The sequence below is a fragment of the Fopius arisanus genome, unplaced genomic scaffold (assembly GCF_000806365.1).
Source record: "Fopius arisanus strain USDA-PBARC FA_bdor unplaced genomic scaffold, ASM80636v1 scaffold00088, whole genome shotgun sequence".
In the NCBI taxonomy this organism is placed as follows: domain Eukaryota; kingdom Metazoa; phylum Arthropoda; class Insecta; order Hymenoptera; family Braconidae; genus Fopius; species Fopius arisanus.
The window spans coordinates 60,662-88,111 of NW_011887827.1; the positions used below are offsets into that span (position 1 = coordinate 60,662).

The following is a 27,450-nucleotide window of genomic DNA, read 5'->3' on the forward strand; positions in this document are numbered from 1 at the left end:
CCCTATTCAAGGTGGGTAAAGAGCCGGTAACCCAGTATGCCTCTGGGGGATTGTACAAACGCTTCGCCGACTAGCACGAGAGTCATTTCGGTGGAGAGAAAAATGGGCGATGAGGGGGTGGCGGGTGGATTCACGAGGATTCTCAGAATCATTCATTTTCAGTGGGAAGTAGGTGGCCCCGTGACTTATCGTGTCGATGTTTGTTCGAGATATTGGCGATAACAATGGATATTCTACTACAATGTATCATGCGCGTAATGAGAATTCTCGTATTTCCAAACAAAAATAATACGGATATAATATTGGTGGGAGTAAAGGGCACGATAGCTTTTCTCTCGTTGTTTCGCCCCAAGTGATGGTTAGTGATGAAAATTTCAAGAATGAGGGAATATATATTTTTTTCTATCTGTCCTAGGCACAAATCACGATAACCCACCGGCACTCCATTCCGTTTTGATATTTTGACAGCATTTATCGTTACGATAGGGATTTCCCTGGAGAATCCTCGGCCCGTTTATAGTAGATGGATATGACAGAATTATAGTTCCCCTATGTTACCATTATGAAAGCATTTCTCTCCACCTCGTAAGGTCAAATGTTCCGTATGTGTAGGGAGGGCAGTAATACCAATACCAATGTAGCCCTTAAAATGCCTCATCAGGCACCCACAACGGGAATTCCTTCAACGCTCTGAATCCCACTATTTCATCGACTCAGTGCTACCAACCTCAATCTATCTCGTTCAACCTCTTTTGGGGATTCACCAGGCTTTCGTTAGCGCACAGCTCAAAGCCACCACATTACCCCACGATTGAAATTACTCCACACTCGTACTTCCGCCAATTTAATCCCGAAATCAACATTTTTCGGTTCGCGTGGAATATCACTCATTTCAGAATCAAAAATTCGAATCAGACTTTACGATCATTTAAATTTTTTCCAAATTGACAATCGCAATTTAAATATAATATTCATAAAAAATTATAGAATAAAAAACCGTTAAAAATAAATGAACCACAATTTTTTTAATGAAAAAAAAAAATCTAGGTACACGTACGTATGATGTATTGCTACTAAAAGTGTGAGGCGGAATGAATCATCATATTCCGTTTTCCAAGTGAAATTTCTCTGGCTATTAAACTGAGCTATTTTGATATGCCCGCCGTGACTATATACTATCCTCTATATCAAAAAAATAATCACGATTCTCATCAATATCAGCTACTTATAAAAGTCCTATAAATTCAAATGCAGTTTGATATTCGATGGAAATAAAGTTGCCCCCACTCTCCTCCCACCCACCCCAACGAAATAAAAAAAACTATGAAATGCAAACTGAAAGTGAATAAATTTCTCTATGAAAGAATTTACGATCTTTTGGTTGAGGGCCCACTCGTGTGTAACTATTTCAACGCGTGGGTGTTGTGCCCCCGATATGACCGACGCAACAACGAAATATGCAGATCCCCCTACCCCTGAATCCATTGAACAATCAATCTTTGCGCCTATAAATTCGTCATAGCACTGCATATTCTCGCATAAAATAAATAATGCATCCGGGACGAGTGGTTGTTGAGTCAGTCGGTGTAATAAAGTTGGTGCGTATGTAGGTTATGTGGGCTTTCACCGGTGCCACGCAGTTATGGACACATAAAATGGCCGCCACCGAGACGTCAAACTAAATAACGCAATTCTGTCTATTTCCCAATTCTATTTTTTTTTACTTTTTCTTTTATTATCCACCTAAACCGCCCGGTATTTCATATTGAATTACAGACAGACTCTGTGATATACGTATACCAAAAAGAGCTTGATTAAAAAATAATGATAAATAACTGAAGAATTATTTCATCATTACGATTATTTATGTATTACTCCATATATGTACGGTTAATTAATATCGATTGAAAAAATTGGAAAATTCCTACAACTCACTCAAGTGTTAAAAGGGTGAACGGAAAATACACAGAATTAGCCTATTATTACCAATGAGGACGAATCAACGTAAAAGAGAAAAAAAATGAAGTCGTAAAAGCCAGAGTTGGCCAGGTCGTACGCGACGATGACACAGTAAGACGCGAAGGCCAGTCTGATACGAGGAGAAGGGTAATATAAGTTGCAATAGCCACCATCCGGACGTCTGGTACTCATTCAAGCACGTAAAGTAATAAAACGTGCACCATCCCCGTAGCTGTAAGGCATTCGCTCTATATAAAGTCACTAGCAGTTGGTATGTACGCGGATGCATGTGTCGGATGAACTAGAAGGGGATGATTCCACTCGAGGGATGAACGAGTGAAACAGAGAAATTCTCCCACCCCCCACGGATGGGAGTGTCTTCGAGGACAATATGTTCGAGGGTTAAAAAAAAAAAAGGAAAAAAATAAGTGTCGCACCGACGGTAGGTGAGTACGCTTTGAGGGTTACAGTTACTTACATTTCAAATGAAGTGGGTACTGGTAATGCAACCGGTGATAAGATCTCTCTCTATCCCGAGTTATTTCAGATTTTACGACTTTCAGGGGCTGGTGTGGCTGTAAATTATTGAGGGATGTTCACCGATGGTCAGTATTTGGGTCAAAATTATTTGAAAAGTCCTGATGACAGGAGGGGGGCGAGGGGGAGAGAGGACAACGAGACTTCGCTCGCAAAACGGTATTTAGGGAAGTTGGTTTAATGGGATTTTGACGAGGGATAATCACGGAATTTGATGAACACCGATTTTAAATGAATATAGATTATTCCCAATTCGATCAAACTGTACTAGTTCAAGTTATTTTCCAATTAATGGAGCACTGGTGAAATTAATATGAGTTTACGTATAGTCTTTTTTAAATTAATTGATAAATAAATTCGTTTAGAATAGAAATAGTTATTTTGGTGAAAATCGACCGATCAGATGACTGATCGCACTCGATAATTCAGGGAGAAATTAGAGAATCGAAAGATTACTAATAGCTAAAAAAAAATCACTTGATAATAGCACTATGAGAGCTGGTTTTTTTCCCACGAAGTGATGAAAATGGAAGAGGAAAAAAAAAATTCTCCATCACGGTGTAGTCTATTTCATCTCGAGATTACAGGTTCGAGGTAATTGGAAGAACAATAAGAAATCCACTGACTCACTTGAACCCCCTCCGACCCCCTCTATCACCTCTGTACTGTGCGTTTTAACTGACTTTCTCCACTGCTCCTTTTTTAACCTGCACTTTTCAATTTCCGGAGGCAATTGTCCTGCCATGATTGTGCGGCGTCTACCCAGAGGCTTGTAGATGATCAGTTAAAAACTGGGTCAAACTGATTGCCGTCTGTTTCTCTAACGAGCAGTGAATCGATAGCACACACCCCCAAGAAACTATTTAAATTAGAAATACTTTTGGTCATCGGGGGTTGAGAGTTGTCAATGGAATTTTTACCGGGTTTTACCACCCGCACTTTTATCCATTATTCCAAGAATTTTCATCACCTCTTCATTCAGTACTTATTACAATACTTTCAACTGGACCAATTAATCCCCTTTCGAAGATATAAAAACAAATGATAATTCCGTTATGAGAGACTTTCCTCTTCTCGAAAATATCGCCTTTTTTTTATTACTTTGAATTGAAGAAATCATTTTCCTCTGAGTTTATGAAGTTTTCCGAGTTTTACTATCATTTTTTATCGTGCATTTAACCTTCGATAATTGCACTTTTTTTCGGAAAAGACGTTAATTCGAAGAGGAATTACAGTCTGGTTTTTGCCATTTGTCAGGGAATTTTATTGGTCAGTTGTAAAAAAGTACGTTAATATACCGGCGGGCGTGTCCCCTCGTCCGCCAAGCTTTCGCATTAAACAACTTTTTCACTTATCTTCTTTTGAGTGCAATGCTGTCAGCACTTTTCTTAATGAAACATTATCCGAGGTCTGTTAGATCGAGGGAGGTATCACCGGTTTAACGATAACTCAAGATATTTTTACCTTATTTAAAATTAGGTGATTATCCGTTTCAATTCTGTACGTCTTGAGATATCGGAAAAAAATCGTCGTGACAATTTCGCTTGCATCAGTCTTTTTCAAATTTCATAATAATAGAAATGCTCCATTTTATCTAAAAACATCCACTTGACACGACCCTAAATTGATTATTCACTGGGTAGAGATAGCATTTTTGGAAACGAAATCCATCACTGACGATCAATTTTTTTTGAGAGAGAAATTCAAATGAATATTTTAGGATTTTTTTCTCAGTGCAGTATCTGTATATTTCTTTTTGGTAAAAAATACTAGTTTCACCTGCAAAACCGCGAAGCCCCCACACAGAGATTACCTTTCGTCAAACCCTAGTCCGGCTTCAACGCAAACGGATATTCTATTCCCAAAATCAATGCTCAACCTCCCGAAAAATCCCGTGCATCGGTGAATACGAACGTTTCACTAAAATCCACACCCGAATATTCAATTGACGATATTCCAGCATTTTAATTCCCTAACACCACACGAGAATTAATTACTCCAATGTATCCCTAACGATTGATTACCCGGGTAAAAAAAAATTGTAATCGGAATATTTTTTTCCGAATTTTCAAAAAATTTTTCAAAACATTTCCCAAAAATACAATTGTTCTGTTTCCCGATTGTTGTGGGTTCAAAGAAAAATTTTCTGAAAAGTTTACCAAAAATTTTTTGAAAATTTGGAAAAAATATTCCGATTATAATTTTTTTTTTCCGGTCAAATTCTAGAAAAAATTCCACTCGCCTAGCCGTCGCTTTACGCCCCTCTGCCACGCAGCACTTCCCAATTTTCTTTCTAAAATAATTGAAATTTTTTTTCAAAATCTAAAAAAGGAGGAGAACTAATGAAGTGGCATTTAACCACAAAACTTATCCCGAACTCTCTTCACCCCGGAGAAAATAAAAACTGAAAATGTGAAAATGTTGACTCGACTCGGCATTTCTCTCCGCTTTTTTTTTTGTCTACGCTGGAGGTGGATAAGGATGGATGGAGTGCGGTGAAGGGTAAGGGATAAAATCCGTGGTGAGGGGTTAAAGGTAAAGTTGGATGTTATCACGGTTCCATGATAAGTGAGGACTCTCAAACAGCTGGGAGCTACTGGAGGCGCGCACACGCAGTTTATATACTCGAGTCATAATCAAGCTTTTCGCTTGCCCTCACTGCATCCCTCTAGTGCACTTGGCATTCTCGTGATATGTCAACTGACGCCATCTTTTTCCTGCCGTCTCCCAATCCCCGAGAAAAATCCAATTCCCCTCGAACAAGATGAATTTACAAAAACACACAAAAAATCTCGAAATTGAAGAAAAAAGAAAAAATTCCAGAATATTGAAATTATTCCAATGGAGTTTCGAAAAAAAATGACAATTTTTGAATTTTTAGAAATAGCATGAGAAATTCCTAGCATGAGAAATTTTAATACAAACTCCCCCTGAGCCTCTTAAACCCACAGAAGTGGCCAATTACCCCAGGATAAAATCCACCAGCCGATCGGCCAACGTCTAATGAATTTTTTGTTTTCTTTTTTTTTTTTCAACTTGAAAAGGAGAAATCTCGGACTACGGGAGGAAATGGCTCGTAATCCCAGGCAGTTGAGGATGCCTGTTCTATTCTCGGAGCTTCAGTTTGCAAGGTAAAAATATTTTCCACCACTTCCAGCCCGGAAAATACAATCCCCAAGCTCCTTCCACTCTTTTTTTTTTCACTTTACGCACAGAATGCACACTAGAAATGCCGCGAGTTAACTTTCGGGCGCAACCACTCAGTCCAGATGTTCACAGGCTCCTTTATCTGGAGTAAAATAGAAACATGGGAGGGTCCAAGGTGGTGCTACAGAATCTAATAAGTTAGAATGCTACTTAATTGGATAGTTAGTGTCCGGTGCCACCTATTCTTTCGTATCTTTTCCTCATGGTTTCTTTGCCAGCGGTAAAAATATACCAGACACTTGGTGTCGGGTTGTAAATAATCAGGGAGGGGCTGTAGCTTAATTGGAAAATAAGAATTAAGAGACAACTTTGATGAGCAAGATTAATGAGGAATCATTACCAGAATATTTGAGAAATTCTTCAATCTCTTTCGATTCTGTTTCAATATTGACTTACGATATTAACTGAAATTTCAATATTAAAAATGTTCTCTCTTAATACTGATTAAATTATTAATGATGACTCAAAATTTTTTAGACTAATGGAAAATTAAGCGGCAGTGATGAAGTGATTGCATGACGTATAGACCGCGGAAAACCAATTATAATAGGAAACCGATGAATTTCCGGGAATTTGTCGACGCCCATTTATATTGTAACTATACGGGGCATACATTTCACGTACTCTCACAAATAGTAAATACATGTCGAACGATTGATTGTACCTCGAGGCTAGAATCGCTTTGATGATTTGTCACATACAGAGAAGCATTTACCCGTTACCCAGAAAATTACTTCACTGTTTGAGCAATTCTAAAAGCGTTTTATGAAATCATAGAAGTGACTGGATTAATTATCCTAGATCAGTTTATTCCGACTCAACTCGGGCTCCAATTCGAAAAAAAAATTATTCAAGTAAAGATATATTATATATTAATTTTATATTGAAAAAAAAATGGCAAGTTTCAATTTTTTGCTCCAATGAATCTAAAAATCTACACAACCCGTTATTCTTCTACTTTATCCCCATCAATACCAAAGGAAATACCAATTTGTTTTCCTAAATTGGGCCAAACGCAATTTGCAATCGTTCTCTAAAAAAGGGAGAGAAAAAAAAAATGTCTAGTATTGGGAAAATCGGAGAGTGCCATTTACCGGAGGATATGGCGACTATTTTTAAACCCTTTTTTTTTTCAGTGGCAATGTTGGTACCTTCATTCAAGTAGTATGGAATATTCGAGCGAGAGGTATGTGTGTACATCAATCAAAATGCATCACACATCTTTAATTCCATCACCGAATATTCGAGTTGTCGTAAATGGCTTTCGGCAACGCACTCTCCGCGACGAGTTTTGCTTCAGCAATTTTTCCCGGGGCCAAATAAATCCGTTTTTTTTTTCATCTGCGTTACATAGACTGCACGAAATCCAAAACTAGTTAGAAATTATTTGGTGGGAGAAGTTTATTGCTGGGGACACGCGAATTATGGAACAATTCACTCGTTATTTTTCACAGAGAAGGAAAATCGAAATAATTGATTTTTTTTTCCCAGGAATTTTCATTGAATTTTCAATGAATTTTCGCACACGAAGGCTTGAAGTTAAAATGGGGACAAGTAATTTCTAATTACAGTGCTATAATTTTAATTAGTTGATTGGCGAATAAAATTGAAAATACCGCGGATATTCGCGGAAAATTGCCGACACCCGTGAAAATCTCATTGCGAATGACTCCGTACAATTTCCATTTACCCCATTCATTTGTTACCATTGTTTCGAAAATGTGTGCGTATTCTGATTGGGTACAGGTCAACTAACGAAACAATAGGATAAACAAATTAATCATGAATAAAACAAGATCCGCATCGTTTGCAAAAACAAATTCTAAATTTCGCGGTCCATTGATTACTGCCTTGTACCACAATATTTTACTTGAAATTCATTAAAAGTTAATTACCACAGGCAACAAAGGGCAATGAAAAAACTCCATCAACAACTTTGAAATCCGAAAACTAAATGAAACGTGCCGTAAAAAAAAAATCCTAACTTAATTTTCGAAACAGAAAAAAAAGTTTTCATTTCCAGGGGCTCATCCCCCATTTTTCTCAATTAATCACTGCGTAAATTTCTGAAAAATTCGTGAATTATCCTTTATTCTCGAATTCTCCAGTTTCCGCATTTGATCATTAAAAAAATGGTGCCAGGGCCCGTCATTTTTTTTACTCCCCAAAAAAAAAACCATCAGCAATTGCATATTTCATTGAAATGAAACAATTTTCACGAAACACCGACTAAATATCCAAATAACACAAAGAACTCCCAAAAGGCACGTAAACCCGGAGAAAAGTGTCACCTAACAATAGAGTACACTCCACCCCAACCATAATGAGAGCCCATGGTCAGTCTTGAATCGTAAAAACCACCACCTCCCCTCCCCCAAGCCCATTTAAACTCCCCAATACCGCCCACTGTCGCAATAGTTATTTTTTTTCCCTCCTATTTTTTTCACTTCCGTTATTTTATCGGTCAAAATTACTCGTTCCATCTACACCACGATTTACAGATTTATCCATGAACCACCATCCACCCCCGCCCACCACCACTTGGGTTATACATACGCGTTAAATTTTGCAACGCCGGTGATTTAAATCTGGCGGTTGAAATCCGTTGGTACCTTCATCTGCATTTAAAGTGTACGTGTGTACGAAAATTTGGTATTGACACAGTGAGATAAAGTGGCTTCCTCCACGATACACCACAAAAACATCACTCTATGTGATATTACGCTCGGTGACTGAGCGGCCAATGCCGAGGACACAAGACAAAATAACGGAAATTGTGAAAAGACTAGGGTAAAATGGTCGGTTTTAGAGTTTAAGGGGAATATGTGAATTTTTATGATTTTTTTTTACGATTACGAGTGAAGGATCTTCAGTTGCGGCACTGAAGAGAATAGTATAGTTGCGTTGGTAACAGCAAAGGGAAAAGGTGGAATTTATTTCTCTCGGTTGAGTTGGTGAAATTCAAGTGGAAAAAAAATGATGAATTTCCAAGCGTCGATTTTAATGAAATTATAACTCGAGCAATGAAATTAAATTCAGCTGATTTAATAATGCCCAACACCCAGTGAATTTGTTAAAATATTTTGATTACTTCACATCTGGACGTTGGGTACTCGCGTGTGAATTCCGAGTATTTTGACTTTAATAACTTTAATGATCCTTTTGCCTTTATTGCTAGAGTCCAGTGCCAGTGCTCGGGGTATGTACACGTCACAATTAAAGTTAACAGCCTTTTGTCGTTGTGTGTGGAAACGCGGGTACAACGGATCGAGGAGTTGACGTGGCCGAGTCCCAGGGGTTTGCATTAAGAGAGTTTAATCAGAACTCGTCAACCGGTGGATGGGTTTAATAGCTGGCCACACTGCGTCTTGATGGGAATGTTATGGATTAAAAGTCCGGGTGTTCCTCGGTAAATCAAATAGGCGCATGGCCGGTCCATAGCTATTTGTTTTTCCGCAATTTTGACAACAATTTTCGTAGTAAAAAAAATTATGAGATTGAGTGAAATGATAATTCCTCCCTTCCCTCCCTTCCCTCCCTCCCCACCCAGATCTATAATATTCTGGCATTCACAGCGGCGGCAAAGTTAAATTAAGTTACGATGAAGTAATTAAGATTTCACGTGTGCAATAATTTTCCCGTATTTTTCAAGTTGAAAAAAATTTTGGGCGTGCTGTGTCATTTAACCTTCTCAGAATTGAATTATTTAACGTTTGTGAAAAATTGAAATACAATTAAATCAGAACAAACCGAACTCAATCGTGATAGAAGATAGACTATTTCTGGTTCGCGTTATCTGTCCCCGAGACCTGGACTTGTAGCTGTCCTTCCGCAATCAGCGTCAATCAATAAAAATAATGAAGACACGAGTCATCTTGGACATTGTGTAACACAACGCATTGCTCGTTAGTTTATTTCATTGACTACATGGTTCGTCGAACGAGACAATTCGTCCTGTACAAATGGCAAGTCCCACATCGCTCGTTTGAGAGTCTCCCCTGACAGTTGATAATGAAAATTTAATGGATCCCACAGAAATTCTCTGGACAAAGCACGAGAATACATTCCAAGGCGTCAAATATCTATCGTTAATAATGAATATTGAAGAGAAACAATGCTACAAGTCTACCTGAGAGATACCTCATGGAATTCTCATCATCTCAACCCTTTCCCTTCATTAACCCAAAAATTAATTGAATTTTCAAACGTCAGAAAAACGACGAAGAAAGCAAAATGCAAAATAAAAGCGAGAAAATTATGTGAAAATGTTTCATCGCGATAATCTTCACTGGGAATAATATTCATACACAAATCCCCGAATAATTTCCCCTCTCATCACTTCTGTAGCGAGATAAAACGATAAATACGGCCGCGAATCCGTGAAAAATTCCCATTTTCCCCGAGAAAAGGCAAACAGGAAATAAATTTCTATGCATTACGGCGTTGAAATGAGTTACAGCAACAATAATAAGCCCTTTTTTTCCTTGGCTGTACCATCCAAAGTATGCAAATTAAAATGGCCGTGTGAATTGAGACGGTTGAGACGGTGAAGATGGTACCACGTGTATTTTCCCGTGTATTTTCCGGCCCAACGACTAGTACTGGTTGGGTACCATCCACTTCATCATTTAGAGCCATTTCCCCGGTGAATTTTCCACCCCCTACCACGCTTGGCTAACCCAATCGCCGCTCAGGGGAAAAGAAAACTTTAACCTCGGTGACGGTGTGTGGAAAATGCATCATTTTGCCATTCCAGAGACATTTCTTCACCCATTGGAACGAATTTTTTCCTCCATACCGCTACGACCGCCAAAATTTTTCCCGAAACACCGCTTTTCAATTATTCAGACATTAAATCCTATTTTATCCTAGTATTCCGAGGGCGATTTTCCTAGCAAAATCTCAATATACATCCCTAGAACTCTCGGCGATAAAAATCAGAAAGACGTATACCGAATAAGACGTACAGATTGATTTGACACCCGCAGATATCGACTCCATGGAGAATCAAAGTGAAAGATCTTTTGAATAAAAATATCCTTCATAGCACATGCATATAAATTTTATTACGAGGGACAATAGAGTGTGTGGAGGACAAAAGAGGTCCTTTTGGAACGAGAATAATAGAATTTATACATCTGCAAATTTCTCCTCTGCCTTTGAGTTTCCGAAGAGTCGAGTTGAGAATGAATACTGCCCTTGAGTTGGGAAATATGTATATTAATTTCACACTGGTCTTCTCTTTCATTTACCCCTTTTTGACGAGCACCAAAAGAATACCAAGCGGATAATTCCCTCCTATTTTATTTTTCATAATTTTCTGTGGAATTTTGCGAATTAACAATCCAGAGATGAGAACATTCATCCAAGCGATTACCTGTTTTATTCGATGAATATTCAAGGTACTTAAATAACAAATCGTGAGGATGAATAGCCATTTCCTGAACAGAAATAAGCTAAGAAATATCAATCACTCTATTTCAAGATTGGAGATGTCTCGGATGAAATCGAAAATATCTCACGAGAGTAATCTAATTGCCGAATGAATTCTTAACGATTGTTGGTGATGGATAGATAAAAAAAAACATAATGGATTCCCCAGGATGAAAAATATCCAGTGACAGTTTTATTAAATTATTTGATTATTTTCCCCCTCTACCACAACCGTTAAAAAGAGGTATGACTCTCATATTTTCCGGATCACCGTTGTAATCGCGATGATTAATCAAAGTGTCAAATGTTCAATTAGTAGAAATATCACTGCGGCAGCAAATAGTGAATTATGAATGAGACGATGTGCTCGGGGGATGGGGGATGAATTATAGTTGAAAATGAATTTCCGGATCGACGCGTGCGAATCGAGGAGAGGAGCAACCGACATCATCGTATTTTGTGTGGCGGTTGAACGTGCCATTTCTCAATGACATCGTTGGAAAATTCTCGTCTTATTCCCAAGAAAACGTCCTCAAGAATTTCCGTCAAAATTCTCGCTAATAGAATTAATAGAATTCAACAACCAGAATAAACGAATTGATAAAAAATCGTTATCGAACCGCGCGCGCAAAAAAAAAAACCGCTGCGATCGCCAGAATATTTTTTTCTACGTAAGCCCGAATATTGTTCGTAACCTAAGGATTTCACACATTTTTTTATCCCCCGACAATCGCTATTAGCCACGGCATGCGACGAAACTCTAGGTACGGAGATTATGCCCTTATCGACACACACTCGACTCGGTTCTTTGCCTTTTTCTCCTAGATTTTCGAGGGAATTATCGTCGAAACACTGATATTAAGTCTCGTAAAGCTCAACTTGCCACTGGTAGAAAGAACATGCGCTCAATGTTTCTCCATTCCTGACCCCCCCAACCCCCCCGAAAAAACCCTCCCTCAACAAAGGCCGTGAAAGTCAATTTTTTTTTTTCATATCATTGCAGGCGTGCACGAACTACAGCAATTTTTTATTTCTTCTTACTTATTTCTGTAATTTTGTTTTCTCTCTTTTTTCCGGGGGACCTGACCGTCTCCCCGAGATCTCGTAAACAACGTGTTTCGTGATGGGTTTGTTAGTGGTAGTATATTTTTCTAGGAAATGTAATTTCTCCGAGCATTTCCCTTCCGTCGTTCATAAAACATTGCCCGAGCTCAAAGATCAGAAAATAAAGTGTACAAGTGGGATAGTTACTCTTTCATAATAGTACACAAACTGTTCGTACCGGTTGTGACATTTTCTCTCATGGGAAAACTTCGTTTTCGCAATCCATTATTTTTCATAATATTTATCTCAATATCTTTCTATTCATCTATCCCCCAGAAATCCGTACTTCCCCCAAATTATCGGAGCAACATTATATTGCAGGGAGATAATTATATAAATTATATAATATTTTTAAATAATTCAACTGCGATGGCTTCTTCAGCCCTTGAATATTTCGAAATGAAAAAATTTCCCTGAATTCACAATTGACTTGTTTGCACCGCCACGTGGGTCACCGCGTCTCCCTCAATTCAGAATTCATAATTACGCGGTCGATTTGGCGTAATGTTACGTTGGCCGCAATATGGAAATCTCGCAACTGCGTGGGGATAATACCCTGTCATACTCGTGGGGGCCGAGTGGTGCATAATATCATATTGCAATATATTGAGATCGTGAAGGCTGCCACGGGCCATTCAACCCTCCCCGTTTTTATGCACCCGTATTTTCATTTCACGACTGTTATTGTTTTTTTTTTCCCTTAACCCCCCCCCCCCCCGCCCCCCCCCCCCCACCCTCCAACCCCAAATTTTTTTTCGCGAAAACGATTACACGGGAAACGTCACCGACAATTATTATCACAAACGATTGTACTGCCACTGAGACAACACGAAAAACGTGCAGAAATATTTTTGCACTGGGTTTATTACCGAGAATTTCTAGGGCTCTCGACTATTTCATTATTGACATTAAAGGCATTCCAGAATTTATTAGCACTCAACAGACATTTAAATACCATTGCTTTCCGGAGATTGAATGGGTATTTGGGTCGAGGATTTACCTTTGAAATGGAAATTTTGTGAAGTTCCCTGAACGAGGATAAACCCGTGGAAATATTTTTTTAGAGTCACTCCATTTTTTTATGAAAGGTAGAAAATAGTGATCCTCGTAGAATCACTAACACGAATAATCTACAAGTGAAGAACAATTTAAACGACGCAACTGGAAAACGACTCATTTCAATGAAATATAAATTTTTATCAAGTCCAAATAAAATATTCATACGAAAAATGGTGAACTATTTAAATAAACTCATTTATCCAATGAAAATTAATGATTTTTCCGAGTGCACTACTGAAATGGTGAAACCCTCAACCCCATCAGATTCTCAAGAGCTAAAGAATTATCCCCGAAAAATCGACCACTGAAAATCCCTCATGTATATTATCATTTTCAATCTACCTTCCGCACACTCTAAACCACTAGACCTCCCAGGGGTGCGATATTCCAAGTCGAAGGGCCAGCGTGAGTGTGATAAGATACACAAAAGACCAACCCCGCTATTTTTCCCCCTTTTTTTTAATTCAACCGAGGGACAGAGAACACCAGGGAATTTACATAATGCCAGACGCCCTCGTTATGCACCTATTTAACTTAAACGCGGGCCTTTTATCGGTTCCCCCCTCATTCCCCTTGACATTTACCGGTTTGAGGATGATATTCACTCACGAGGGCATTCCGACGGTTGTATTAACCCACCATCTGCATCGAAGCACACCCCTTAATACCATCCTCCCCTCCAAAACAGCCACTCGTATATTTTACGTCCTCACAACCCCCGAATTTTCCGACAAATCAAAAGCTAACGAGAAACTAAAGAAAATTGTACATGGAAAAATTCTCGTTTTTCCTCCGACTATTGATGAGAGAGAGAGAGAGAGTGAGAAAAATTTTTCGATTGACCAAAATGAAGTATTGAGGATGAAGTCGAAAGAGATTTCCTGACTGGAAAATTTTTTGATGGTGTACCATTAATTCGCGAAACAAATCCCAACGAATTTTCCCTGTTTCGTCAATAATGATTGCCTGGAGGACTCCCTTGGGGTCTGGGACATCTCAAAAAACCGCTGACCAATGTGCCACTTCGACTGGTACCTACGTGACACATTTATCCCTCGGCAATCGTCACACCCACCACCACTTGAAAATACAAGCGGTGGATTTAAATGGGGTGAAGAGAGTGAGAGGATGAAGGGCTGAGAGAGGAAGAAAGAGAGATGGTAATACTTTTGGAGTAGAGAGCTTTGACTGGCGGTGAGAGAGTCCTCTGGGTGCAATTAATCTGGGGTAGTAACTCGAGGGGGTGGCTGATTGGAGGAAGTGTTTGATTTTGATTTTGAGAAAGTTATTTCATTGGGCTTATCCTGATTTCGTTTGTTTAATCGATCACTTGTGATGGGGATTCAAGCGTTACAAGATATTTGACAGGTGCCGTTATATATCGATGAGATTATTTCGCGATTGGATGAAATATCAACGACCGCTGCGAGACCACCAGAAAACCGTCGCAACCCCCAACAAATTTTCTATTTATTTTTCTTGCGGATAAATGTTAGGGGAGAATGATTAAATGAGTTAGGATTTTAATTCATCATCGAAAATCAGTGACAAAAATAAAATTCAAGTGGTTATGGTAAAAAAAAATAAAATTCGATTGCATCCTATCCCATGCACTTATCCGCACGAACAGACACACTTGTATTCAGGTATGGGTATACCACCAGACAAGCTTGCATTAGTGTCGCATGCAATGTTGTAATGGCGCATATACCCGTTGCTTCACAATGGGCGTTCACGTGTCAAATTTACCGCACAAGCCAGAAATATGGAAATTGCCATTTCAATGGTTCCAGGTATTTTGCCAAATTTATTCCCCCTCCCTCCGCGCCCACTACTAGATCAATTTTTACCAGAATTTTCACTGAAACCAAAACCCATCCATCCGATAAATTCCAAAAATTAACATTGAAAAGTCGTAACAATTTTCAATTTACACCGGCAAAAGCCCAACTAAACCAAAAATACCGAGTCATGATAAAAAAAAAAGGGGGAGATATTGAAATCAAATGAAAGCGACTGTAAACCTCAAGAGATTAATCCATTGGCAACAGTTGAACGGATAAACCAATTAAAAATATATCCAGCGAAATAAATTTAAAATCTCGATTTAATTGGCCGTTCTGGAAAATCGTAAATAATATTTACAACGTGAAAGAATGGAGAGTTAAAAAGCAGGCAGCACGTATCAGCAAAAATTTAATTGACGAAATAGATCGTTATCCCGAGGCTAGAGCGTGTGAGATATACGAAAATACGGGAATATGTTCGTCGTTGCTAGACTGTACAGGCTGTGAACAACCCTGTCATACGTTTATATGAGCCCGAACAGTAATGTTCAACCATTTCATATCGAGTAAAAAAAAACGTACATGGAGTTTAAAAAAAATGAAAAACATTGGGTCCGTAAAAAATGTTGATCGGACGCGTGATGGCAAAATATTGTACATCTAAGTTCTTTTCCGGTGGATATTACGAGTCTCGCTAAGTGTATATCAGTGTAATAGTATAGTTCAATAAAACTTTTAATTGCATGACACGCTTTCCAGGGAAGTTTACGATTATGTTCCTGCGGATGCGATAGCTCGTTCCGCGAAAAGGGAGGGCTTTCAGAATAGAAAAAAAAAAAACAAGCGCGGATTTGGACGATACGATGGGCGAAAAAATATTGCGTCAGGCTGCACTGAATTTGTGATCAATTGAAAATTCAAGGATTTTTTAAACCGATTTTTCGGGGGATTTTTCGTAAATAATTCAATTGAAATTTTCGTGAATAATTCAATTGAAATTTTATTTTGATTCATTTTTTCAATTATTTTTCATTTGGATTTTTTATTTGAAATTGAAAAAAACCTTGAACTTTCTTGTGCAACAATTATATTGAACCGGAAATTGATCGAAAATATTTCTTAGTTATCCCTCGCTTCGTTTTTAATTGGACTATAATTATCTGAATATTCAGAACTAATAATTACTAGGTAAATATTTATTAATATATTTGTATAGACTTACGGATGTTTTGGCAGTCGGTCAGACACTCACCTGCAACAAAGAGCAATAAATAATATATTAAAATAAGTCCTATAATTTATTCACTCAATTAATAGCACCTCAGAATTTATGAAATTATTTCAAACACCGCATTTTAATTCTCCCGAGACATAAAAATAGTGTATCACTCCAAAAATATTCCATGATGTGTTAATTACCGGTTGCCCGGGCCACCGAAATACAGTAAACCGGAAAAATATCTGGATTTTAATTAGTCCCGAGCGTTGTTTAGTAAACGGAGAAGAAAAATAAAGTTATGTGTTTCAAGAGGGAAAATTCAAGTTGAATCACATGAAACGGAGTAATTGCCAAAAACATTTCCATCACTCTCGGCAAAGGAAAAATAATAACAATCATGAGCAGGTGAACATTTCAGAAACCGTGGAACAACATTTTCTGCTGGGTGTATCTTCCATAGTGTATGCAATGTGAAAAGCTAATTACAAATATTAACAACTTTGGAAAACACGAGTTGTGCTGTTGGTAGATGGTGAAGAGTATTGTCAGAAGTCCCAGGTCATCAGAGGTATTTTGCATACATGGAGCTGTCTTCTCTCGTTGTTTTCACCGATACATATAACTCTGTTCCACCAAAACTACAGTAACAACATACGAAATACCTCCCACCCTAGAAAATCGTCCCTCAAATAAAAATCTCAAAACGTCAATTAACGCATCAATTTTCCCAATTTATTCAGCAAGAAGAAAAAATCCCTAATCACTTCATCTAAGTCCTCTGTAATAAACAATTTTTCATTTGCCATTTCCACCCCCTTTATTCCCATTAAATAATTATTCCAACGATCTATGAACACCCACTTGAATAATAAAGAAAGGGAACTAAATTTTAATGATATCGAGGAAGATAAATATTTAAATAAAAACAAGTTGAGGAAACTGTTATTTACTGCTACTTTCTCTATCTATAACCGACTCCCCTCGATTTGTATAATATCGACCAGAGAATTAAGTCAACTATATACAGACTTCTGAGAAAGCTATTCAAACTGCCCCGGATATTGTCTGGAATTCGTGGTACATCGAACAAAAATTACTGTCATACTTTTATTGACCCAACATACTCCACAATAACGTCTATAACCAACAAAGTTGCTGGCCATGACAATGAAAACTGTATTTCCGTCATAATTGATCTGATTGCAGTAATCAAATCAGAACAGAAAGAAAAAGTTTCTTCAACAGAGAACTCCCCATCAGAAAAAAGAACTACACACAGCAAATACATTCATTCCAAACAAAGAAAATGTATTCATCCGACCCTAAATAATTCTATCATTCGGTTAAATTTTTTTAGTCATTCCAAATAAACAAAAAATGTTTAATTCAACGTGAGGATTTTGTTTGATTCGATGGGTTTCCATCGCCTAATTAAGGATCTAGTCACCTTTTTATCCGAAAACGAGGACATGGCGGTGTGTCGGCCCCAAAAACACCTCATGTTAGCACATTTATAAACAATGAACACACAGAAAAAGATAGATTTTATCAAATATTCCTGAACACTTCACTAAAACCTTCACTAAAACCTTCACTAAAACCTTCACTAAAACCTTCACTAAAACCAACTGTACCATCGCTAACTGAACACAACGATTTGATTCATCCGACACAATTCAGAATACTGAATTCAATATTCCTCGCTCGTCACGCCAACAGCGACGGCAAGGGGAACGGGAATTCCAGGAATTTTAGGGACAACAGTGTTTACCTCAGGCCTATTGTTCGATGTATTTACATCCTTGTTATTTCTCGCTCTCTCCTTTCATCTTGTTAATGGGAACTGAGCGGACAAGAATGGATTTTTCATCAAAGAAATTTATATTTGAATGATTATTGTTTTTGGTGGACCTAAACCCCGGGTAAAAAAAAATTGTAATCGGAAAATTTTTTCGAATTTCCACAAAATTTATGGAAAACTTTTTAGAATTTTTTTTTGAACAAAAAAAAAATCGGAAAACAAAATAATTTTGTTTTTGGGAAAAGTTTGAAAAATTTTGAAAAATTTGAATGGGAAAATTTTTTTTATAATTTCGATAGCGTATTTTTGAACATATTGAAAAATCAAAAAAGTAAGAAAACAACAGTATAATTAACAGAAAATTGATGAACAATTTTCCAAAACATTTCCCAAAAATAAAATTGTTTTGTTTCCCGATTTTTTTTTTTTCGAGAAAAAAAAATTTTGAAACCCAGCTGTGCAATATCAGTCATTTGGATGCGAACACCACAAAAGTTTCAATTACTCGATGTCCAACGTCTTTTTAATGAGATTGGTTAATTAATACACTCTAAATGGGAACAATAATTCAAAACCAATGTGATTTGATTAATTCCACTGAAATCGATTAATTTCATTAAGGACTAGCGCCATTGAGCGACTGATTTATCATCTCCACTTGGATTCATTGATACCTATTCACGTTCTAGCTTAACAGGGGGTGGATTAAACTTGCTAGATTCCACCGACAAGATCCAAGAGAAAACAACCAGGGACATACAGATAAATGTGCAATGTACATGCTGTACACTTACTGGTTGAGTGTGAAACTTGGATTTGGAATTAAGCTACCGCAGAGAGTTCCTGTATTCCAACGTTTGTTGGAAAAGTTATCAAGGATTCAGAGAATATTTCAACCACTACAGACATCCTCGTAAAATTCAATAGATTATTCCATCGATTGTTCACAGGAATAATGGAAATATTGCCAGCAGAAACGTACACTGAATTCGCATTATAAAACCGATATTTCGGATATTCACAATTTTTATGAGGTGATGTCAAGTGATTGAACTGACCCAATGAATTTTTTAAGTGAATCAGATTTAATTTTCCACAAGGCGACAGAATTCCAGGTCACAATTACGCCATTTTAGGATGAGTCAATCATACGAAGGAATAAAATTGAGATCGTGATCTTCTTGATGCTTCATGGACATATTTGCGATTATAAGACGCGATGGATTCAATTGGGTAATCGAAAAAGGATATTTTGGCCGGAAGGTAAAAAAAAGAATTAATTTTCCCAGGGAAAATCGGATAATTGTATAAACCCCCAAATGTCGTGAAATGAAAATGTCCAGTTTGATATTAAATAAAAAAAGACCATTTTTGGTAATAATTCCCCAAAATTATTACAATTTCAGGTCTGAAAAAATTATTTTCAGTGTATATCGCAATGTTTTATCCGAGTACTTGAGATTTTACTGAGGAAAATGATTCTAGTGCACGAAGAATCAATTAACAACAGAATTCATCAATTCCTCGGATGACAATTCTGTGGTTCAGGAAAATGGAAAATGAACCCTGCGGTCTTCCCTGAATATTCCCCCTACAATTCCCTATTCCTCCCCTTAATTGCCACACCCCTCAGCCCCCATTTTATCCAATGCACATAGCAATGATAATTATTCCCCAAGATTCAATCACATTCACCCACTGGAACGATTGAGTCTGTTATTCCGAGTGTTCACGAGGTCGAGTGACAAAAAAAGGATGAAAAAAAATTGTTCCACCCACTTCTTTTTGTTACACCGTCCCCCCAGAATTCGAATAATATGTGGCCGCCATAAATTAGAGTTCATTGATTCGCAGACAAACGATTGAACAATGGGCCCCATAAAATAGTTTATTCGACAGCATCAATAAAATTCAAAAAAAGAGTACCTCGCGTGGACGAGAAAATTATGCGCGTCCTTTATCCAAGACTAATGGAGGTTCGATAATTGAATCCCTCTGGGAATACCAGAGTGACGGAAAAAATAAAATTTTGTTGAATATACTTTAGCGACTCGTAAAACGCTCTTTATTTGCAAGAATAAAGTGCTCGTATCTCGTAAAAAATACAAACACTCCACTGCTGTTGACATTGTGATACTCGCCGTACCCGAGTTATTACGCTCGCATGTTGTTTATGAACGAAAAAAAAAAAATGGTTGCAAAAAAAAAATGTGGTGTCCCGGTAGTTCATAATTACACTGTGGCGTTCGGTTTATCGTAAGCTCGTGTAGATGCTACCCGATGATCGTCTCATTGTCTCGTCATGTGACGGTGCAACTGTTCATGTTGCAATTAAATCGTCGATGAACGGAAACAGTTGTACAGAGGATAAACAAGAGTTCAGAGATAACCCCGAGGAGCATCGGACAATTAAGGGAATGAGTGGACAACGCGAAAACAAAGTTGTCTAATAATTAATTAATAATGATAATAATTAATTTATCTTCCAACGCGAAATTTATCCAGTCAAAATTACCAGTCAAACAGATAAACTGGTAATTTATTTTTTATCAATGAAAAATAACTCCAAAGGACAATAACTGCTAAATAATTGATAAAAAATTATAAAATGAATACATGGTCTCTATTTTTATATCAAAACCATTTTTTCCGCGCTTTGAATATTGTAAAAAAAAAATGTCCTCCCGGTGTACAATTTCACGGTAGAATTCATGAGACATTTGATGAGAGAGTGTTAAAAATGCGGGAGCAATCCGCTCTTGTCGTTTATCCACCGAATAATCGCGGAATGAAGATTATACAGTTGACTATTTCGATTCAAGTGAAATTTCAAAGGCGAGAAAGTCCGAGGGATTTTTACACAGAGCCTCGAGGGGTTGCTCCCTTCCGCCTAGATTCACCCCGTGAACATTCTGGTTCAGCTGAGTATCTTCCCACATTAATGATAGTTCAGCCGTTTTCTGTTCTAAAATGAGAGAGGATTGACGGGTTTATTATAACCCGGAGAATGATAATTCACTGGGGTGAATTCACCCGTTAATCGCACCGAGTGATGTCTTTTGTGATGATTAATCCACCCATTCATTAACAGAGAAAAATTAATTAAACAAATTCGTCTAATAAATTTCACTCTTGATGATTTTCATCTAAACTTCAATTTTCCTCAAGACTAATTCGACTGAAAAATAATGGGAAAAATCGATCGAGTGCTCTTTTATTTCCATTTCAATCGCATAAAAAATTTGCCAAGGTGAGTGTCCAATGAATCTGTACCACCGAGACATAACTCCGGAGTTAACAATTAAATTCACTTATAAATTGACATCAATTCTCGATTTGCAAGGTAACGTTAATATACGAACAAGTTTTGGAGAACAGTTATCTCGGTATTCCACCTCATTCCATCAATTACCGTGGTGCATATAAAATTAATTAAATCTTATGTAGACTCGCGGTGTTTGGGAGGGGGTTTTTGATAGCGTGGCAACGAGAATGAATAGCGGACGGTATCATGTCAATCAGACCAACGCTTTCACCAGAAACACTCTAACTATTATGCACACAAAATTTTATAATGATTTAAACACTCGTGATAATTATTCATCGATATGTTAATTTCCATCGTATTCACGCGTCCTATTAAATCCTCAATTTCCAAAATTTCCGACAATTTCTAATTCCACCACCGAGATAAATATTCAATAAAAATTTGTTCCGTAATTATTTTGGGGTATTTCCCTCCCTGTGGGGGGGAGTATCGAAATTTTCAAGATTATCGAATTTTATTGATAACAGGCTAATCAATGTCTTCCCATAGTGCATCAGCGTTTTGTGGGAATATCACAGGGAGAGTTGGAATGTACATGTTATGCTTCAAGTACAGTGGCCACACAGTGGGTCTCCATAATGGTAAATGGATTTCCTTATTCAGGACATTAGGCCGAAGGGGGTCATTCCGTTGACCATTGATTCAATCGTTTGCCGAGGTGGTGATCCCCGTGGAATGGGATAATTATCGCCTGTTAGTTCGCTATACTATCTGCATGTGTAATCAATACTGATAGTGGGATGCTTCTGTGGTACTGTCGAGTATATGTTCGGTCATTCAGGACTGATCAGAACACCTGAGTGGTTATAACATTGCACGTTGCATTACCATCTGGTGCCAATTTAATTAGTACTTTATTAAGAAAGCGAAGGGCGAAGGAGAAATTGCGAGAATTTTAATGGAAATGTGACGAAGTGGTCGGGGATTCTTTCTCTTTTATTAAATACCGCATCGAGAGTTGATTAATCAATATCATAACAGGACGAAATTCTTCGGCAATAAGAAAAAAATTATTTGACGGAAAAAAATGGTCTCTCATTTCCGGAAATATTTGCGTCTCTAAAATGTGACGTCCTGGGTAAAAAAAAATTGTAATCGGAATTTTTTTTCCAATTTTTTCAAATATTTCTGGGAAATTTTTCAGAATTTTTTTTTTTGAAACAAAAAAAAATCGGGTAACAAAACAATTGTATTTTTGGGAAATGTTTTGAAAAATTTTTCAAAAATTAGGTTCCGACAATTTCGTTAATAATTTTCTAGAAATTTTTGCGAATATAATTTTCTGAAAAGTTTTCCAGAAATTTTTGGAAAATTTGGAAAAAATATTCTGTTTACATTTTTTTTTTTACCCAAGTCTGATGTTTTTCGACGTGAAGAGGAATCATGTTCTGGCAATAAATTCCCAGGATACATCTCATAGAACGAAAGTTGCATTTCTTGGAGGAAAGCTGGGCTTTCCCGGAGAAAACTCTCCCGTCCCATTAATGAATCCCATATTTTACATCTCCATTTTTGAGGTGAACATTTTTGACCCCATTTGTATACCTTAATCCACAATGCTAAGACACACTTTCATTGTTTTTACTATCAAACTTTAACATTTTCCCAACGAAATTACAAGAGGGGAAAACGGTGAAACATGGTCTCGGCCTCTGGACGTCTAACGAACCCATTTTTCATACCCGCCCACTGTACCCTATCCCGAGGCCGTCGTGCTCTATCGTTGTCCGTTGGTCTTTTCTATAAAAGGAGCGCTCTTCACCATCCTATAATCTCAAATATGAAATTCAGCCTTCCGGGCTAGATAATATTTCAGAGGATGAGAATGTCAAGAGAGAAAATGACAATTCATCGAGAGGCCATTGCCGATTTATTGTCCCGGGCAAAAAAAAAATTGTAATCGAAATATATTTTCCGAATTTTCAAAAAATTTCTGAAGAAGTTTTCAGACATTTTTTTTATAAAACAAAAAAAAATTGGAAAACAAAATTATTTTATTTTTTGGAAAAGTTTTGAAAAATTTTTCAAAAATTTGAGTAGAAAATACAATTATTTTGTTTCCCGATTTTTTTTTTGTTCCAAAAGAAAAATTTTCTGGAAAGTTATCCAGAAATTTTTTGAACATTTAGAAAAAATATTCCGGTTACAATTTTTTTTTACCGGGTTTACTTTCCCGTAAAATGTGAAAAATTTCGGAGGGTCCGAGGGGCCAGGAATTCCGAATGAACTAGTACCGTCATCTTATATTCTATTATTATATAATTTTATTCCCCGATGATAAATTCGATTTGCAGAATGAGGAATCACTAATCCAGAATCGCAATCTCTACCGGTTAACTAGTCCAGGTTTCTGGCAGGTGGTGCCAGTTTCGGATTACATATCGTCTATCCTATCCCCACTCAACTCATACATAAACATAGCAGCCACATACACACGATTCCATAGTAAAAATACACACAGTGCGCATGTATTTCACCTCGAGTGTTCAAATACGTATATATGGTACATGTCTAACCAGTTGGCACGCCATGCGTTATGTTAAGAAGCGCAGTTAATTACGAAGATAATTTCGAGTCGTGTGTTTGCGTGCTGCACATAACGAGCTTCCGACTTTGTAGGCCTTTAACCATGCAAAATCCAATCCCCACTCAACTCCTGGTGCCCTTCCAGCCCCACCCAAAACAATTCCATGCTCAATGTTATCTTTCAAATTGAACGAATCGAGTGCGCGGTTTAATTTTCATTGGCTGACCACTTCCAGAGATACTAGCAATGAGTTGGATAATTGAAATATTTATTCCCCATTAGACATTGCCCTGTGTAAAAATTTCTACATCTGCCCGAATGATTTTATTAATAAAAAATCCATGACATAAAATTGTTAAATTTCTGTCAATATTCATTATGAGTTGGAGATTAAATCCCGTGAAATTCATTCAATATTCGTAAAAGCCGTCTCGTCTCCCGGATTACTACAATTTTTTTTCCGATTAACGTTAACTTACGTAACGAAGTCCAATATTGAGTAATTAATTTGAGTTTCCATCTGGCCGGATTGCATAATGATTTCATTCTAAAGCTGGAAAAATCAGGGGTTTAGTGATTGGACGGGTATAATTGATTCTTCCCGCTGAGTAATCGAAACGAACTTGGTTAGACTGTCTTAAAAAGCCGAGAGAACTGGAAGAAATTGGGTCATTGAGTTGAAACGAAAGGAATGAAAAATTAAAATATTTAATTCGCAAATAGACGAGATGCGGTATTATTTCTCCAACCCCAGGCCATTACACGGTTTCTGATAATTTCAATTAAATTCAAAAAACGTGTGATAGGTAATTGCCGTCTTGAAATTCAGAGAAATATTAATAATTCTAGTCTGCGTACACTGAGAGGCTGATAATAATAAACGTATGAATAAGGGATGAGCGTAACGGGAAATGTCGAAGGATTTCGCGGAAGAGAATAGTGGGACTGACAGGGTTATATGCAGTTGAAATTGTGTGTAGCATTTGCGAGTATGTCTGGTTTGAAGTTAATAATTCAATGTCTACAGCCGCCGGCCAGTCTGCCGCCTGCACTAGAGCCGTTCGTTCATTGACTGTTGTCTGCCCTCTTATAGACCTCTATCACTTGTAGACAGCCTTCAGCAATTGCTGAAGATTAGATCTGATAATGAACAATTGTAATTCCCGGTAATGAGTTAAAATCAAGCGATGAAAATTAATTGCACAAAATTAATTGCACAAAAAATAGCTAACGATTTCCAATTGCCAGATGACACTCGCTGATTTACGATCATCACATTGAATGTCACATAAATAAAATCCATAAATGAAAATTGATGAAGGAACTGGAAAATAATATATCGTCGACAAGAGCTATAAAACTTTGTGATTGGAAAATTGTCGACTGTCACATAACGTCTGAGTTGTTGTTTGTAAGATGATCGGATATTTGATACATGACACACGACGGATTTCAAAACCTGTCATCACATATCTATTCTGATATCACCCTTCAATTCCACCGACTCAATCTCAAACCTATCGTCTCTGCTTACTCTTCCGATCCGATTAATTCCCTATTTTGCGTGAACCATCCGATCCCTCGATTTCCTCATCCTCAACTCAATAACCCACAGCAAAACTATTACCAATCCATCTAGCCATTAGATTGCAGTGAAGTCAAGTTCCGACACAAGACCCATCACTCAGAAATTCATGACTGCCTGGCACTGATTCATGATGACGAATCATCAGATCGAACGTCACCCAAAACAATCGCCGGATGGAAATTAAAATATGAAAAATGATGATTTAAACAAATCCAGGAATTTCCATGTGTCCGAGAAGATCGATTGCCTTTTCGTTGTGACAGATCGATTAATTGAATTTTTAAAAAATCTTGCCCCGATACCAGACGATAGCTATATCAACAAACAGCCGTCATCCGTGATTGTACGCTATCAAATACCAATCGAAGTCGGAATAACGATGGCACACGGAATTGACTATTATTTTCTTTTTTCAACGGGCCTGGTGTAAACGAGAGACAAGAGAGAGATCGAGAAAATAGGAAAGAGTCATTTGTACCACGAGGCGCCAACCGATTGCGTGTGAGCCGACGGGCGCAACCCTGTCGTTCGCACGCCCCCAGCCCAAGCCCTTTAAACTGCCAGGGGTAGATAACTTTTATTCCCCAGAGGGGTTAACAGGCCAATCTCTGATTGAATCCTCGTTTTGCCGAACTGACGGTACAACCGTTGGCCCGAACGACGAATTTTGTTTGACGCTCTGCACACAAGGGGACTTTGACGAATAAGAGAGAACAAAAGGAAGATCGAATCTTCATTTGGATTTAAAAAAAAAAAAACCCTCTGCCACCGCTCATCTCAAAACGTGACAATCTGATAAAAAATAATTCAACGCATTCGGCAAAAAAGTAATTAGACTTCTCAAATGAGTTTTTCAATGCCTTCATCAGACGACTGCGCAGGCCAATTTTTAATAATGAATAATCTTTGATGCATCTTTCCAAAACTCATTAAATATCACGAACTTTTAATCAGATATTTTTTTTTTTCTGGAGTTATCTGGAGGTCGGAAAATATTGGAGATCAATTTTTTTAATTCGGAGTCTTTCTTGTTTGGGATGATACTATTCCGAGGATGATAATTTTAACTGAAATGTCATTCTTCGCGATTTGGCACGATTTTTCTATTAATACAATCGACGGTTTTGGCCCATCAAAATTATTCGATAGTTCATGTACGATGTACTCGATCCATCAGAGGACGGGAATTGATGATTGCGTAGTGCAATTTCTGCTTATTGAATAAACAACCCGAGTTTCATTATGAACAGGTAACGTGAAAGCCATTGCACACTGAGAGGAAAGCGCAGGGATAAAGTAGCAGTGGTTACCTGTTTAGCCCAAACAATACACGGAGTTTACTTATTGAAGACACACAAGTGATTTTACATTATCTCCTTCTAACCCAGGAGTTTAGTTATGAAATCCTAATATTTGGATGTTTGAATTTGAAGTCCGGGGATAACGTAATATCGAGGAACTAATATTAAAGTTATAATAGACATTTCAAATCAAATCACAAGCGAGCAGAGTTGAAATACCCCGTATCGAGGTCAGTTGAGAGGCCAAAAAATGCTGACCTTGAAATCGAAATAGGCTATATGATGATCGAGTAATTTTTTATGGAATAAAATTTGACTCTCACTCCACCCATCGACACCTGACAAAACAAAAATCTCAGGACGATTCAGATTCTCCGATTTGATTCATTTGTTTGGATATTGAAATATATAAATTGTTCCTCCATCCTGCAATATATTCCGCAAGGTGGTACAGGGAGAGGTGAGGGTGGATAGCTGACATGGAAACTTTCAGCTCGATCATGACGGGTGGAAATGAAGTCGTTGGCACGCGAGTCATGCGGGTTTCCTATACCATTCCCATACATCGTTCTCTCTCCCTGTTTGCAACCACCCACAAAA

General features: G+C 37.6%; 1 protein-coding gene across 2 annotated transcripts in view; it reads right to left on the bottom strand.

The window, feature by feature from the left end:
• The window catches only part of LOC105270443 (opioid-binding protein/cell adhesion molecule homolog), a 76,070-nt gene that overhangs the window by 32,844 nt on the left and 15,776 nt on the right, over window positions 1–27,450 (bottom strand). Inside the window, exon 2 of one of the 2 annotated variants that reach the window (XM_011311365.1) lies at window positions 16,309–16,338. The exons of the other annotated variant lie outside the window; for it this stretch is intronic. Coding sequence (XP_011309667.1) covers window positions 16,309–16,338 — 30 coding nt within the window. The remainder of the gene's footprint in view (window positions 1–16,308; window positions 16,339–27,450) is intronic. 2 annotated transcript variants of the gene reach the window in all.